The 15549-nt window shown below is 39.2% G+C and overlaps 1 protein-coding gene across 1 annotated transcript; it reads right to left on the bottom strand.

Annotated features, from left to right (window-relative positions):
- Positions 1-1772: 1772 nt before the first annotated feature.
- zgc:194242 (uncharacterized protein LOC100005854 homolog) lies at positions 1773-12748 on the bottom strand. Its single transcript, XM_059526992.1, has 3 exons — positions 12545-12748; positions 11769-12206; positions 1773-2168 (listed from the first exon to the last, which is right to left on the bottom strand). Exons 2-3 carry the CDS (start codon positions 12202-12204, stop codon positions 1972-1974), a joined length of 633 nt encoding a protein of 210 aa, XP_059382975.1. The 5' UTR covers positions 12205-12206; positions 12545-12748; the 3' UTR covers positions 1773-1971.
- Between the last annotated feature and the right edge of the window lie 2801 nt (positions 12749-15549).

The raw sequence follows: 15549 nt of genomic DNA, 5'->3' as shown, positions 1-15549 counted from the left end.
TAAGAATATTATTCCCATCATCTGCTTAAAATGCACAACATCGCTGTATGCTGCTTGAAAGAGCGCATGCACTCTGATGTGAACAAGCAGCATGAGAAGCACATGAGGGAACACGTGAGAGACGCGCTGAATGAAAGCACATTCACTCTCTGACAGCAAATGGCTCTAAATGCAGCCCTTACCCTGTAAATATACAAATAATCTTAAATAACCATTCAGATTTGTGTTTCCCCTATGGTGTTTATTACAGTGCCAACTACTGAAATATTTAGACATAATAGGCTATTTATCTTCAAACATTCATTTTTTTTTTTTACCTGGACTACAAATGCCCTAGATATTGTTTGAAAGTGTTTTGATCTTTTATTGTTCATTCACACTTTACATTATGGCTTCATTAGTTAACATAAACTGCCAATGAAAAAATTATTCTGAACATTCATTAATCTTAGGTATTCCAATATTTAATAACACATTGTTAAAATTGAAAGTTGCAACTGTGTTATTTAATGAGCTAACATGAACTAAGACTTTTAAGATTTTTTTAACAAAGATTAATAACATCTATATCAAATGTAGCTATTGCTCATTGTTTAGCTGTGCATTTATTGAATGAGCACTATGCGATGTCCGAACTGATTACACTGTATTTTATGTAAAATCATTTTCTATTTTTAAACTGTCTTAAATTCATTTTAAGTCCATTTTTAAATAATTTTCCTTTTCAAGTTCTTAAATTGCTTGTTTTATTTTTGTGATTATTTTTCTTCATGACTTTTTTTTTTTTACTTTCATTTTGAATTACCATTGTGTACGAAATGTGCTATAAATAAACTTGCCTTGCCTAGCCTTGAATGTTGAATGCATTAACTAAGGTTAACTAATGAGGTCTTATTGTAAAGTGATACCTATTGGTTTTTATAGTTCTTTTGCACTTTAATATGTAAAACATTTAACTTTTATATATTTTTCTGTATTGCTTTATTGTTTTAAATGTTTAGTTATTTTTGTTATAAGAAAAAAAAAAAGTTATTTAACCTGTTATACTGTATTATGACCACTTTTTAAAACAAAATTTCAATACCGTGATAATACAGTATACCGTGATAAAAACATTATCAATTAACTGCAACAGGAAAATTTGATACCGGCATATCCCTAATCAGAAGATCTGCACTCCAGCGTGCGCTCACACATACTGATCTATATATAACTGAACCGTGCTCTTGCCCACCTCTTCCAGCCAAGCCAGGGACTGCTAAGCGAACGATCACACTAGTCAAATGAACCAGGCTTTGGGGTTTAAGATTGCCTAGTGTGAGCACATCCTAATTATTCTAACGCATCCCGCACACACAAGTCTCTCACAAGTCAGCTTGTTTTATGTTCAATTTAATTACATTAATTTTATAAGTTGAGATTTAGGCTACAATAAATATTTTACCTGCTACTATGTAAAGAGAATACAGCTGTAAAAAGCATTTTATTTAAAGTATTTGCAAACCAAATGTTATTACACTTTTGTTCATACAGCAGTAGTCCTAATTTAAAATGAAAAAAAGTGCAGAATACACTACTTTTGAATGCATTATTAGTTTTGTGCATAACAATGTGATTAATTGTGATTAATCAAAATAAAAAATGCAAGAAACTACAATTTTTATTATTTATATATATATATATATATATATATATATATATATATATATATATATATATATATATATATATATATATATAAATATATATATATTTTTTTTATACAATTTGTGGTTTAAATTTTCCATAATACTTTATGTTGGTCAAAACAATAGTTTTGCAAGTAATTTTTTTTATTGTTTCAGAAGTGTTGGCATCTCATATACTGTAGATACAATATATAATGTAATTGGCAATATTTACTCTTGTTTGATTTATGTAGTTCAGATTCAATCTTAAAAGTGAGAAAGGCCATATATTTCACACAGGAATTCATTTCACAGCAGTGGCAAAAATAGCTTGAAATGTTATGAGTTTCTCTCTTTTATTCTCCATTCGGACATCTGTGAATCCGGAGGACTGCAGTGCTTCCATGTATACCTCAGGATGCCAGCTCTCCCCGCTAAACATGTTCTTCGAGGCTACTTTCTTAACACTACCAAGCCTGAGAGCTGTGACCATAGTTCCACCTGAGAAACAGAAAATAAATACAAATAATTTGCACATTGTTTTCAATGTTAGGGTAGAGTGGGGGAAATGCCTCCCTACTGTTTTTCCCCAAATAAGCACAAGATAAAGTTTTAATTGTATGTACTACATTGATGTTGAGTAATGTAGAAGTTTTCACCTTGAAGCTTAAACTGGTGATGTACATTAAAAAGGCGTTTAAATGATCTAATTTTCAGCAGTAAGAAAAAATAAATGTTTTAAAGCTTGTTTCATAGAAAATACACGGTTATATGAAAGCATGTAGACAGGGAGTATGTGTCATTTAAGAAAAATATAATTATATTTTCAGAATGACAATTTTTTTTTTCTCAAACATAGTCTGTGGAGTAAAAACAATGGGCAATTACTGTAGTTATTCTGTTCTGAACATCAAATCCTTTGTTTTTCCGTCAAATGCATTATAACTAGTTGGTTGAATAAAAATATTTGGACTTTATATAAAAAAATTACTTCAAGTCAGCATCGGTAGCTAACAACATTTTTCAGATAGGCTATTATAATTTTGTAATTCATAATTTTTTATATTATATTATTTTATAGAATTATATATTATATGGAATTCAGAATTGATTATATTATATTAAATTTTAAGTTTAAACTGCCTGCTCTCAGATTTTGTTGTAAATGTATAAAGTAAATTGTTTTGTATTTCTAACTTTGTACAGGGCTGCCAACTCTCACGCATTCACCATGAAACTCACCCGATTGGATCATTCTAAAAGAAGAAAGTCCCATACACCTAGGATGCTTCGAGGGTATAGAACAGGGATAGGCAACTCTGGTCCTGCAAGGCCACTATCCTGCAGTGTTTAGCTTCAGCCCTCATAGAAACTCACCTGCCTGTATCTATCTAACGTCTCGGGTTACTTGACTGTAACCCTGTTCCCTGAAAAAGCGGGAACAAGATGCTGCACTCAATAGCGCTAATGAGAACATTCTTTGTTCGACCGGTTGTGAAGCATGTGTGTCAAACACGCCAAGAATTGGCTTAAATAACCTCAGCAGGTGACGTCACTGATAACGTGCACCTGCAGGTTATAAATAGACGTGAAACGGAAACATCCTCAGGTTACCCCTTTGTCTGAAGAGACGTCCGGACACGTCGACAGTGCGGCATTGAGGTGCAGCATCTCGTTCCCGCTTTTTCAGGGAACAAGGTTACAGTCAAGTAACCCGAGACGTTCCCTATCAAAAGCTACTCTCTATGCTGCGCTCAATAGCGCTAATGGGAACGAGAATACCAACGCCGCACTGTAAGTGTCTGGACCCCCAAGGTTGTGTAGTGTGTGCGCACAAACATCGAAGAGATCTCAGACATGACACCACTGGGATGTGGACTAAAGGGCATGTGAGCCAAGAGTAGCATCGACATCCAAACTATAGAATCTGAAAAATGTGTGCGGAAAGGACCAACCTGCCACATCACACACTTGCTGCAAGGGCGCACCTCTTGCTCAAGCCATTGAAGATGCAACCCAACTGGTTGAATGGGCACTAACTCCTAGAGGCGAAGTTTGACCACGCGCCTCGCAAGCTAGGGCAATAGCAACCCTCACCCAATGTGAAACTGTTTGCCTGGTGGCAGCAGCACCCCTGACTGCGGCCCCCACGGCATATGAAAAGCTGCTCTGACTTACGCCACTGGCTAGTGCGGTGGAAGTAAATCTGAAGAGCACATACTGGACACAGTAAGTGAAGTCTTTTCTGCTCCGGTGTTGTAAATGGCGGAGGACAGAAGTCTTTGGAAACGAGTAGGATGGACATCAAAACTATAGAACCTGACAAATGTGTGCGGAGAGGACCAACCTGCTGCATCACACACTTGAGCAGGAGCATCCCTCAACCAATGTGAAACTGTTTGCCTGCTGGAGGCAGCCACCCCCCCGGTTGCGGCCCCCATGGCATATGAAAAGCGGCTCTGACTTACGCCACTGGCTAGTGCAGTGGACGTAAGTCGGAAGAGCACGTACTGGATACAGTAAGGAACATTCGGAAGATAATTAGGGTGAGGAGGCAGAATAGCTTTGACTCGCCTAGGGGCAAAATTGGAACAGGATGGCAGGACTGACAAAGCCTGTAAATCCCGAATTCTCCTTAGAGAGGTAATGGCCATAAGAAAAACCATCTTTAGAGTCAGAAGCCTGGCAGGCGCTGATTCTAATGGTTCGAAAGGGGTGCCGGCCAGCCCCTCGAGCACTACGGTTAAATCCCCTGAAGGGGCCGTAGCTCTAGTGGGTGCCTCAACCTCTGAGCCCCATGAATGAAGCAGGCGACTAGCGGGTGCTTCCCCACAGAAACCCAGTCAATCAAAACATGGCAAGCCAAACTAGTGGCCATGTAAGTTCTGAGAGTACTAGGGCATGTGCCTTAGGACAATTTCTCTTGCAGGAACTCTAGTACTGAAACAATTTGGCAGTGAGCTGGGTCTGCATGGTGTATCATGCACCAGCCCTCAAAAACACTCCATATGAGGGCATAAGTTCTTCTAGTGGAGGGAGTCCTAGCACTTTTACTGTGGCTGGAAGGCCAGCATCTCTAGTTGGTCCCCCTCAGGGGCCAGACGTCAAGGTTCCAGAGCTCAGGCCGGGGATGAAGTACTGTCCCCTGTGCCTGAGAGAAGATCTCTCCTGACTGGAATCGCCCATGGCGAGCCATCGAGGGGGGATATTAGATCTGAGAACCAAACTCCAGTCGGCCAACGGGGCGCTATCAGTAAGAGGCGAGAACCCTGTCGACGCACCTTGGCCAGGACTACCGGGAGCAGAGCAATCGGAGGAAAGGCGTAAAGACACAGTCTGGGCCACGCATGGGCCATAGCGTCCAGACCCAGGGGAGCTGGATGAGTCAGAGAGATGTAGAGGGGACATTGTGCTATATCCTGTGAAGCACAGAGGTCCACTTCTGCTACTTGAAATCTTTCCCAGATTTGACTGACTACTTAGGGGTGGAGATTCCATTTCCCGTGTTTCACCAATTGTGACACTTTGTTTGTTGTGGGGGGGGGGGTTAAGATGTCTGGTGTCCTGAACGTGGCAGGAAGCAACGGAGCATGTATCATTTCACTGGAGGGCACTGCCCCCCGAAACGGAGGTTGTTCAGTGATCCCCTAAGGGTGCCAGGAAGGAGCCTTACACTTCTGATGGAATTTTCCAGGGCCCTCCCTGAGGGGACAAACCCTTTGTCCTGGGCACAGCTTAAGGCCCTTGTTTTGGTCGTGATGACCGTACTTCCGTATGACCGTAGTCCAGCTCCATCTGCGGCTGCCAAGTGTTACAAGCTGCTCCCCAGTCTTATGAGGGGGCGCACAACTCACACTCTCTCTTTGAACCTCCTACCCCAGAGGAGCTGGATCGGGTCGGGACTGTTTATTTATTTATTTTTTGAAAGCCCCGACACTTGAGCACAGTGAGTGAGAAACATATTAAAAGTCTCCTCCTGGCACTCAGATTTTTTTAGATCAGCCTGATATGCCTGCAGAACCTATGGTGTGCAGGGCAGCACTAGTCTGACCCACAGCATAAAATGCGTTCCATCCAAGTGTAGATGCTGCTACAGTACGTGGCTTGGCAGGGAACAATTGCTGTCTTTTCGTATATATATTTTATATATATTTTTTTTTTTATTCATCATCATCATCATCATTTTCATCATCATTTATTTATATTTTTATTTAAATGATGTTTCTCCAATAGGGGAGAGATAGAAGCTAGCGTCTCTCTCACATACAAAATCATAATGTACAAAATCTAATTTTAAGGCTTTAATCTGGTCACTGCACGAGTCACCACCTAGTAACTCCTCATGTGCTTATAATCGCGAGAGGAGCGCTAGGAGAGAGCACTCTCAATGTCCATTTCAACAGAAGCTAGAGCTACAGCAGCCTGTGCCCAATCCGAAGAAGTGCCTGGGCACGCTTCGGAGGTGGGCGCGAGAACCGCGTGATCTTAATGAGCGGGAAGCAGCTCGTTCCTCATGAGAGCAAAGAGCCTAGCGTGGAAAGGAAGTGAACCGTGGTGCTTACAACTGCCACTCAGGAATTCAAAAGCAGCCTTTTTTTTTTCAAACAATAAACATGCGATTTCTCTTCAGAGATCGGCCATGGAGAGCGAGGCACGCATCTCTTATAGCATGCAACGTCAACTGGCGGCCAAAAGATTTGGCCAAAGATTTCCATCCGGCCCCCAGAATAATACTGAATTCAGGAATAGCCTTGTAAGAGGAAAAAGTTTAGGGCTGGTCTGAATACCATTTTTTGAGCTTCGAAGCTTCGGTAGTAATGAACATTGCCTATTCGAAACTTTCGGAGAGAGGGGATGAACTTATTTTTCTCTCTAATAGAGGCAGGAATCTGTGTCTGTATTTCCGTTTGCATTTTCATTATTTCGAGAACCGTTCATCCAATTGACTTCACAAGGGAGTGCAGTGTCGCATTTGGTGCAATATAGATGGACCCGCAAGACGCGACACATTCAGAATTAATAAACTTTTAGTAAACTACAGTCAGAACAGCGGAACACGTCAGAACACGCGTGCAGGGCTTATGCTCCAAGAACGGACACTGCACTAGTGATATAAAATGCACACACACAGGTCTGTTAAATTAAGCAATACTTTTAAGGTAGCCTAGTCTAATATTTTTCTGACTAACAAATTGGCACAGTAAGGGTAGATTTAAATAAAGAAAAATGAAATTTAAATAAAGAAAAACGAAATTTAAATAAAGAAAAAACGAAATTTAAATGAAGAAAAATGAAATTAAGTTAAATTAAAAACGAGATTAATTTAGATTGATAATAACGGGTAAAAATGCTAATACATTTTGTTTCTATTACTCTATTTTCAACAATGTCAAAGCAACAAAACACAAGCTCAGACATGCACTTCGGTCCATACAAACTCCGCTGTTCTGCGCTCTAGCCAGAGAACACTCCAGTTGGTGGAACACGCGTCGGTTCTATTTCTAGCATGCACGCGTTTTCCGCGTGGCTCGAGCGCGCCTGAGATGCGTGTCTCAGTGTGCAAACTCCAACCTGTTAAATATGGGAGCCAAAATAAAAACGGACACGCCACGCAGCTGAGACGCTCATGCAGCCAGTGTGTCGCCGGCCTTATTCAAGGGGGAATGAGAACCGTTTCGCGGGGGATCCCAGGTGTGAAAAAAAAAAAAAAACGATTATTCGAATGTCAAATTTTCAAATAGAATACCAACCCACCGAATGAATATTCGGGTCCGTTCCATATTTATTTATTTTTAAATCTAATGAAAAAAAAGCAAATGAGGCACACAGGTACAGCATTTCTAACAGTAGGCACTATATATATGTACGTATCAGTCCATTCTTCATTAAAACTATGGTTCTCTGAATCAACTTTTCACTTAAGGCTCTTTGAGAGTGCCATTTTTCATTCAAATATATTCAGAAGGCCTTTCTTCTAGTGTTCTCCACAAACTATGACCTGCATGTGACAGTGATGGACAGCTTGACAGCCTCACAAATATGAAGCGTAAAATATCGCAATCGAATTTTATTTTATATTATGAGTATCTGGCCCTTACAGTGTCTGCAGAGAAAGATTCTGGCCCTTTGACAAATAAAGTTGATGACCCCTGTCTTATAGAATCAGCAAGAATAGTTAGAACTTTTTTCCTTGTCTTTTTTTTTTTTTTTTAACTCTCAACATACTTCCCTTTAAACTAAAGGCGGGCGTACACGGTGCGATTTTTGCTGTCGTACGAGTTCGCATGCGATTTTTTTCAATCGTGTGGAAATTGCGTATGCTCGTATGGTCGCGGCTCGTATCATTTGCGATGAATTACGAGCCGAGCAGAGTGGCTTACGAGCACTTCCCGATTTCCCGATCATTTTTAAACATGTCTAAAAAGTTTCTGAGCTATCGGTTTGAATTCGTGACATGTGTGCAGTTGAACGAGCCGATTTGTTGATTTATCTGAAGTTGACCAATCACGAACTAGGAAAACCACAGAAGAAGAAACACGAACAGGGCAGCGCCATTGCGAATGTGGACTATTGACCAGGAGGATAAACTCGCTGAAGTCTGACAGGAACAGCGAGCGCTGTATGATGTTTCTAGCAACGTGTACCATGCTTTTTAGTTCTCTATCTCTCGCGCGCGCTCTCTCTCACACACGCATTATGTAGTTAACAGGGACTCTCCATAGACGTAACGGTATTCTATACTGTATATACTACCCATATACTACCTCTATCCATTATCTCCAAAATGCATGTTTAAAATTTCTATTAAACACCGTATAGTATTTTTTTAAAGCCATTTGGTTTACGAGGGCACAGGAATTGTCCTCACAAACCATGTTTACATTGTAATACCTATTTCAGATATTTATAAACCTACAAGAACACACACACATAGGGTGACCAAACGTCCCGGTTTCCTATTGCTGAAAAATAACATGTATGTGTAGGAAACAGTCACGGCTTGTATCAATATTGTATATGCAGTTATGGGAGAGCAGTTATATTAGGCGCGTTCGACTTGAAGCAGCGCTGCACAGAATGACATCACCTGTATGGCATCAAAGTACCGCGAGAGCGATTTGAAAGCATTGGATATGTGTGCTCTCTTAGCACTCTCGCGGTACTTTAATGTCATACCTTTTGTGCATGCAGCGGTGCTTCAAGTCGAACGCGTCTATCAACTTCGTGCGATTGTATATCATCTCGTCCGTACGATTTTCAGATAAACTCACTCGTGCCGTGTGCGTGGACATACAATCTTCCGACCATCCGAATTCGCACCGTGTACGCCCGCCTTAATACTTTCATCAGCGTGTCACACACACACACAATGCGGTCTCTGAAGACAAAGAAACCTGAAGATGTTTCCGTTTCACGTCTATTTATAACCTGCAGGTGCACGTTATCAGTGACGTCAACTGTCGAGGTTATTTAAAGGGACAATAAGTAACTTTTTAGGAATTTTATTATCTAAAATCAATATTTTTATTCATAAATATGCCCTCAATGGTGTACAAATACATATACCAATGTTTAAACTAATCCTCGTAAATGAAGAATTTATTATCTTTATATACATGGGACGGGTAGGTCGACGGAGGCTTCCATGTAGTTCCGCCATCTTGCAAAACTATAATAGCAGAGAGGGACAAAAAGTACTAAGCCAACGCGTTTCCACAGCGCGTTTTCGGTACGAGCCAGAAACGCAGGTGCAGAGCAGTGAGAGGCGCTTGAAACTGCACCGGCAAGTTTAAAAGTCTGGATTGCATTCTTATTATGGACCATACATATGCCGCGCCACAGGAGGAGAAAACATCGTCGCCAAAACGAAGTGCTATTAGAAGACATCCTGTCAAAGCTTTTTGGTACATATCGCCTACCGTAGATGCAACGCGCATTTGAAAAAGCGAGGCGCTGGAGAGCAAAATTAGTTTGAATGCAAAATACAATTTCACCACTAGATGGGAGTAATTCCTACTTACAGTCCCTTTAAGCCAATTCTTGGCGTGTTTGACACACATGCTTCACAACCGGTCGAACAAAGAATGTTCTCATTAGCGCTATTGAGCGCAGCATCGAGAGTAGCTTTTGATAGGGAACACTGATTGCCTTGTTCAGGTGTGTTTAATTAGGGTTGGAGCTAAACTCTGCAGGACAGTGGCCCTCCAGGACCGAAGTTGCCTATGCCTGGTATAGAAGATGGACCAATTTTCATTCTCTGGTGAACTAATCATTTAAGTTTAACAGTCCTTAAAAGTAGAGCTTGTTTTTTATATCACATACTGTTATGCTGCTATACAATATATGCACTAGAGTAGGAGCCAAATTCTGCTCCTGGAGGGCCACTGTCCTGCAGAGTTCAGCTTCGTCCCCAATTGAACACACCTGAACCAGCCAATCAAGATCTTATTAGGCATACTAGACACTTCTAGGCAGGTGTTTTGAGGTAAGCTAAATTCTGCAGGACAGTGGCTCTCCAGGATCGACTTTGGACACCCCTGTACCAGCGTGAATGATGGAGAGATTAGGCATCCAACCTTATTTGTTAGAGCCTGTATCAGATGAAGATACAGATTTTGAGAGATTTTGCAAGAATGTTTATCGTCTGTGGTATGAACATGATCGCTGCGAGTCACGCTGGTGGAGTGAACGAGGCTTGAAAGAGTTGTGTGTGAAGGCACGGGCACAGTCTCGGCTGTCATAATATAAGCATTTTTGGACTTGTCTTTTCCACTTTTTTATACACTTTAGAAAGTTAATAAAGTAGGACGGCGCAGTTCAGAGTCATCGACATCTATAAACTACCTTAATTTCAAAAGATTTGAAATAATTGTGGTTTGTTTTTATTTATGTATTGGCTTTTGTTTGTTTTAATAGCAATATCTGGCAACACTGCATCGATGATTCGGCTGTGGAGGTCCAGCTGGTCTAGAACAGTGGTCTTTTGCACGCAGGATATGGATGAAACAATGGTGATTTCCATGAAAAGCACTCTTATAATTCAACCATGCCATTCTATGGCACCTTTAAGGCAAACACTGAAGACTTAATTTCAATTAAAAAAAAAACAAAAAAAATCACAAAATAATGATCACAAAATAAACACTGTTTTTCCTTGTAAGATTGATCACACATTAGCTTATAATCAAAAAAGTTTCTATATTTATAAGATCTCTATTCCATGCTGTTAAATAATTTCTACATGACTGTATTTGAGTATCAACTAATGTTTCCTAATTAAGTTTCACTGCAATTACTACTGGACAATACATCACATCTATCCGACCCACATATAGGCCTACTTTTACTCATAAATATGTACATTGTGCCCACAGTTGGAGCCTGCATTTTTAATTTGTGATAGGCCTACATTTAGGTTGAAATGGCCAAATATGCCTCCCTTAAGAACAATGTGAATATATTGCTATACACTCATAAAAATAAAGGTGCTTAAAAGGTTCTTCATAGCGATGCCATAGAAGAACCATTTTCGGTTCCACAAAGAACCATTCAGTCAAAGGTTTTTTTAAAGAACCATCTCTTTTTTATATAATCTTTTTTCACCACAAATAATATTATGTGAAACAGACAGGTTCTTGAGATGTTAAAGATTCTTTATGGAACCATTTAGACAAAAAAGGTTCTTCTGGCATTGTGAAGCACTTTTATGTTAAAAGTGTAAGTGTGAACATATTTAGAGGGGTTATGAGCGTACAGGATGGTGATAAATCCTCCATTATTATTAAGAGAAATAAATCAAAACATCTGCTTATTTAGGCTAGTTTGTATAGCACAATATAAAAAAATATATAATGCAATCACAGCCTGCTTGAACTTTCGCTTAAAATATGTCAGAACTATTTAGATAGAATAATCTCACAAATGTCTATGTTCAGATGAAAAATTAAGATGATTAATGACAGCACTTAAAATTAATTTAGTGAGAGATTTAGTGAACAAAAAGTGAGGCACCTTATTATTTTAGACTCATTTATGCCTTTTTAATGTTTCTTTATATTGGTTCGAGACTTTATTGAATCACTCAAGTTCTTGAGATCTCACCTGGTTTCATCACTCTGTGAATCGCTCCCGCTCCTGCTTTTAGATCCGGCCAGAAGTAATAACAGTTGCAGTGAAACACCTTGTCAACCGTGTTTTCCTCGATCGACATGGCCACCAAATCACTGCAATACAGCACAGCCTTTCCTCTGGAAATCTGCTCCTTCATGCGCTGACTGGCCATCTCATGCATGTATTGAGAGTAATCCACACCAAGCAGTTTCCCCTCCGGAGCCGTGAGGAGCTGCGCCGCCGCCTGCAGACCGAAGCCTGGCCCGTGACCGAGCTCCAGCACCGTGTCGTTGGGTTGTATGTTGCACAGTTTCACAGCATTCTCCTCCAAAATCCGATTGTTCCATTTAAAGAACTTGGTCACCAACCATCCAGTTAAAGAATACGTGGGGTGACCCAGCTGTTTGCCCACTTTATTAGCCAGCATTTCTATGCACACACAAAAAAAACAAAAACTTAAGAACATTCCAAAGTAGGTAATATAATTAAGACTCAAACAAACGCGGAACTATTAATTGACCTAAGCCAAAAAGGAACTATTATCAGCAAAACTGCAGACGAAATTAAAGTTAATTCAATTCACAGAATACTTCAAAGTTTAGCCTCAAAAGAACCGACAGAAGTCCGTTCAAAAGTTATATTTAATACTACAGAAAAATAGGCGTTGAATTCACAACTGCGTACCTAGCTGTCGACTATGAAAGGCAAGGTCCATATACTGTTGTAATTCGGTGTAAACTTGTACGGTGCAGGTACTGTAGGCCTACCTTTTAATATAAGTGGGTTAAAGGCTTTCGCATGATTTGGTGTCGATATACACTTCCTTCTGGTCGTGACAGTCTTACAACAGAGAGCAACAGCACACTTACGTTTATTTTTATATAACTAAAACAAATGTATATTTAACATAAACATCAAAACCAGCAACGCTTATTGTAGCAGTAGTATAATGTCTGCGCAGACGTGCTATTACTTGCCTTTGCCATAACAAGGGACCGTGTAAAAATTCCACACACTGTAAAAACGTAGGAGTCCACTGATTTAAAGTTATAATAATAAATACAGTAATATATTCTAAAGGCCCCCACTGAGGTGATTTATCTACCTCAAATACCTGGAACATCTTTTACTATTTATAAAATCTACCATAATTTTACATTCTGCCAGTTGTATCAGACTCCCAAATAGTCCCTTAAATCAAGTATTAAAGGGGTCATTTGACGTTGTTAAAAATAACATTATTTCATGTATTTGGTGTGAAGCAATGTGTTAATGTGGTTTAAGGTTAAAAAAAAAAAAAAGGAAAACTGATTTTTGACATAATGTACATTACATTAATGCATTTAGCAGATGATTTTATCCAAAGCGTCTTACAGTGCATTCAGGCTAACATTTTTTAGCTAACATGTCTTCCCTTGGAATTGAACCCACAACCTTTTGCGCTGCTGATGCAATGCTCTACAACTGAGCCACAGGAATGTACATTATTGTTTCTCCTCTATGCCTCCCCCTTTCTGGGGATTTTTACAAAGCTCATCGTACTGGAAAGTGAAGTGTATGCTGATTGGCCAGCTATCCAGTGCATTGTGATTGGCTGAATACCTCAAGTGTGTGACGGAAATGTTATGCCCCTCACCACATTGTGATGCTGACTCCCAGCATGAGGAAACAAAACCAATAAAACCCATTACAAACTAAGCATTTGTTGCATCCAGTGGTGGACATAATTACGGATTATAATGACTTATACTGTCTTTTTCGTTGCGTATCATGCTGCGTAAACATAAAACCATGTCTGCACTTGTGATCAGAGAAATGACAAACAACAAACCTATTCTACACTGCTCCAAACTCACGTTTGAATTATCTGTGGAAAATTCTTTAAATATGAAAACTTACTTACAGACTGTGAGTCAGAAGCTCCAGACTGTCCTTGCAAAGCTGGAACTGCCCAACTTTATAGAAACAGACACTGCCATTGTAGGCTACTCTCACAGGAAACAGTCCTCCGCAAAATGTGCTAAACACATTTGAATATTTGAGTTGAACTGTTCTGGAACAGTGTTGTAAATACAACTTAACCACTGATTTCTTGTCATGTCCTCTTTTGGAAGGCCAAACAAAGTAGTTTCGCTTTCACAACGAAACACACAGTGTCTCAACAACATGGTGGCGGCGGCGGCAACAGCGAGAATAAAAGTTACGCCTTCTTTGCGTAAACATTTGTAGTTTGTAGTTTCATTTGCTCAAAAAGCAAAAGGCTAGTGTTTCAGGCTAGATCAGCTATTGCGCATGCACAGTCCTGAGCGCTGACTGTTTCTAGGCGCTGACTTTACCGATTAGCTCTTTCATTCAGAAGGCATGGCTTCCTGCGATTGAGCTGCCATACTAAGCATTGCATTTTTCCCCATTCAAAACTATACGAGTGACAGGTCTTGGGTATTCTATGGTCTTTATTGCTGATAAAAGAACCATGCTTCACTGAAAGGTATGCATGACAATAGCATCTTCAGCCTAATCGCAATTTTTCACCTTTGCGATTTAATTTTATTATTTGTGATTTCATTGTAGCATTTTAGCACTTCTGGTTCCCTCATCCCAGAGTCAATGTTTTTTTTTTTTTTTTAAATGGGAATTTGATTAATTCCCCTAAAATAAGGTCTGTGGTTCACAAAAGCTCAAAATACTTTCAAGTTTTATTGTAGGACCAAAAAAAACCCCCCAAAAAACACACACACCAGTTACACACCACTCGTGAAGCAGTTACATAAAAAAGAAAAAGAAACATGTTGCTACCAAGTTGTTAGATTGGACTACAGGCACTGTCTGAGACATTAAACATTATCACGCCGATCAGTTTATTAATTTACAGTACTTTCCAAATGTATTATTATCTGACAATTAATTGTAGAATAACCAATTAACAGTTTCCTGCATTTTCTATTCTTGTTCGACAATTATTTTTTGCTTTGTACCAATATCTTCCAGAAGTTATTGTGTCTTCAGATGGAAGATGCTCATTTTATCACTTTCCTACTGATACGGAGACTCTGGGTTCATACCATGAGATAAACTCGTATAAATATTCCATGTAAACAACACGTTTACGGGATTAGTCATGGTGAAAGTAAAACTTTAATGATGCATAGTGCTCAAGCCATGTTAAAATTAAATGCTTGTGGCCACATGAACCTGTTTGAAATATAAGATTGAAGATTTTGTAGAAGCAAGGATAAAATATAATTTTGTGTACCCACCCTAACAAAATTATAGCTGAAATGTGGTACTTTATTCACAAAAATATGTTTAACCTTACCATATCCAAAAACGCACTCACTCTGCTGTTAATAGATTAAATACACCAGATTGGTATTTAATAGAACATGGAGACAGGTGATTGTTATTCAAGTTATTCAAGGATTGATTGACTTTTGATGCACACCTTATTTTGAAATGTATATTATTTTACTTATTTACTATACTATTTATTACTAATGTCTCATTAAAATTTTAGTTTGGCTCCAGTTTTGTATTTATTCCAGTTTATAGGAAAAGGTTCATATAAGCATGGATTCAAATTCATATACAAAGTAAATCCTTTTCACAAAACACGTTTCTAAAAAATAAGTTTGAAAAAGGGAAGAATGATGGTGGTGAGACCGTGGTTTAGTTAGTTTAGAGCGTAAGTTTTGATTTTAAGTTCTGGTGCTTTTGTTTAGGCTCCAAAATTCATAAAAGGTGTATTATTTTGTAAGGATTGTCTTGACTGACT

This window comes from Carassius carassius, chromosome 37 (assembly GCF_963082965.1).
Source record: "Carassius carassius chromosome 37, fCarCar2.1, whole genome shotgun sequence".
NCBI lineage: Eukaryota > Metazoa > Chordata > Actinopteri > Cypriniformes > Cyprinidae > Carassius > Carassius carassius.
This window is presented reverse-complemented; position numbering and strand designations above follow the sequence as displayed.